Source organism: Phoca vitulina, unplaced genomic scaffold (assembly GCF_004348235.1).
Source record: "Phoca vitulina isolate PV1807 unplaced genomic scaffold, GSC_HSeal_1.0 scaffold28, whole genome shotgun sequence".
Taxonomy (NCBI): domain Eukaryota; kingdom Metazoa; phylum Chordata; class Mammalia; order Carnivora; family Phocidae; genus Phoca; species Phoca vitulina.
The window spans coordinates 10,271,944-10,273,822 of NW_022589731.1; the positions used below are offsets into that span (position 1 = coordinate 10,271,944).

At 55.0% G+C, this 1,879-nt stretch overlaps 1 protein-coding gene across 18 annotated transcripts in view; it reads left to right on the plus strand.

Annotated features, from left to right (window-relative positions):
* The first annotated feature begins 1,216 nt into the window (after positions 1 to 1,216).
* TCF7L2 (transcription factor 7 like 2) overlaps positions 1,217 to 1,879 on the plus strand; it is a 195,020-nt gene continuing 194,357 nt past the window's right edge. For all 18 annotated transcript variants that reach the window (XM_032423380.1, XM_032423383.1, XM_032423397.1 and 15 more), the window contains exons 1-2: positions 1,217 to 1,479; positions 1,750 to 1,816. In XM_032423380.1, coding sequence (XP_032279271.1) covers positions 1,291 to 1,479; positions 1,750 to 1,816 — 256 coding nt within the window. In that variant the 5' untranslated portion in view covers positions 1,217 to 1,290. The remainder of the gene's footprint in view (positions 1,480 to 1,749; positions 1,817 to 1,879) is intronic.

Sequence of the window (1,879 nt, forward strand, 5' to 3'; positions counted from 1 at the left end):
ATATTTTTAATGCCCCTGACTAACACTACAGTATTTGGATTGTTTTTTGGGTAAAAAGTCATCTTGGTATATTTATTCTAGTGAGACTTAAGATTTAATGAAATGACTCACTATTAATAAACAAAAAGGGGAGGGAAGACCTCGTGGGCTAATAGTTTCTTTCACTGCAGATGACCAGGAACTTTGCCCGGCTCCCCACTTCCCCAAGCTCTCTGAAAGTGGAGGGTTGATCTTTCTTTTTGACCACTTCTGTTAGATCCCCGCCCAAGGGTGGCTGACTTCCCTGCTGGATTAACCACTAAGCACCCCCCCCCACCCCTTCCCCACAGCACTCTCCTCCTTTTCCCCTTCCTTAAGACTTATTTCTAATATTTCCAAAGTGCACTTTTTCTGGGCCTCTCCCCATCCCCGCCCCCCAGTGGGCTTTCCTTCCGCCTTCCTCGGCTCGGATTCCTGACTCGGTCGCCACCCCCTTCCCCTCCTCTCCCACTCCGCATTGTCCTTCCGAAGCCGCCCCCCTCCCGGAGCGAGTCCTGTACCCTCGCCCAGACTCGCGGGCTCGCACCCACTCAGCGCAGGCCTCTCCCCCTGCACACTCCTCCCTCCGACTCTCTCCCCCCTCCTCCCCCGCCCCTCTCCTCCTCCCTCTCCCGGCGCCCGAAAGGATCATTGTTAGCCACCCCCGCCCCGCCCACCCCGGCTGTTTATTTATGCACACGTCACCGGGAAGGACCCGCCCCCCGGCATCTCATTAAGCGAGTGTGTTCCTCTCGCCCTGTCAATAATCTCCGCTCCCAGACTACTCCGTTCCTCCGGATTTCGATCCCCCTTTTTCTATCTGTCAATCAGCGCCGCCTTTGAACTGAAAAGCTCTCAGTCTAACTTCAACTCACTCAAATCCGAGAGGCACGAGCTCCTCCTGTATCTTCGGCTTCCCCCCCCTTTGCTCTTTATATCTGACTTCTTGTTGTTGTTGGTGTGTTTTTTTTACCCCCTTTTTTATTTATTATTTTTTTGCACATTGATCGGATCCTTGGGAACGAGAGAAAAAAGAAACCCAAACTCACGCGTGCAGAAGATCTCCCCCCCTTTCCCCTCCCCTTCTCCCTCTTTCCCCTCCCCAGGAGAAAAAGACCCCAAAGCAGAAAAAAAAAGTTCACCTTGGACTCGTCTTTTTCTTGCAACATTTTTTTTTGGGGGGGGGCAAAACTTTTTGGGTTTTTTTTTTTTTTTTTGGCTTTTCTTCCTCCTTCATTTTTCTTCCAAAATTGCTGCTGGTGGGTGAAAAAAATGCCGCAGCTGAACGGCGGTGGAGGAGATGACCTAGGCGCCAACGACGAACTGATTTCCTTCAAAGACGAGGGCGAGCAGGAGGAGAAGAGCTCCGAAAACTCCTCGGCAGAGAGGGATTTAGCTGATGTCAAATCGTCTCTAGTCAATGAATCAGAAACGAATCAAAACAGCTCCTCTGATTCCGAGGTAGGAAAAGCCCCTCGGGCTGGTGGGGTCTTGAGTCTATTTCCTGGGCTTGGCAAACGGTGCCGAGAGGGGAGGAATCGGGGCCGGGGGCGCCGCGGGGCCGGGCGGGCGGCATGTGAGCGCGGTGCCACCATTGCAGAAACTTGTAACCCTGTTTTCTCTCCCCCCCAACCCCCCCACCCCTCCACCCCTCTGATCCTTTTTCTCCCCCTCTCCCCGCTCTGCGTGGCGTTTGCCCCTCGCCCTCCCCACCTCCACCCCTCCGGGAAGGCGGAAAGACGGCCTCCGCCTCGCTCCGAAAGTTTCCGAGATAAATCCCGGGAAAGTTTGGAAGAAGGTGAGTACGCCCCGCGCGCCCCGCAGCCGCCCGGAGCCGCCCCCCGGGCCCGCCGCCCCGCGC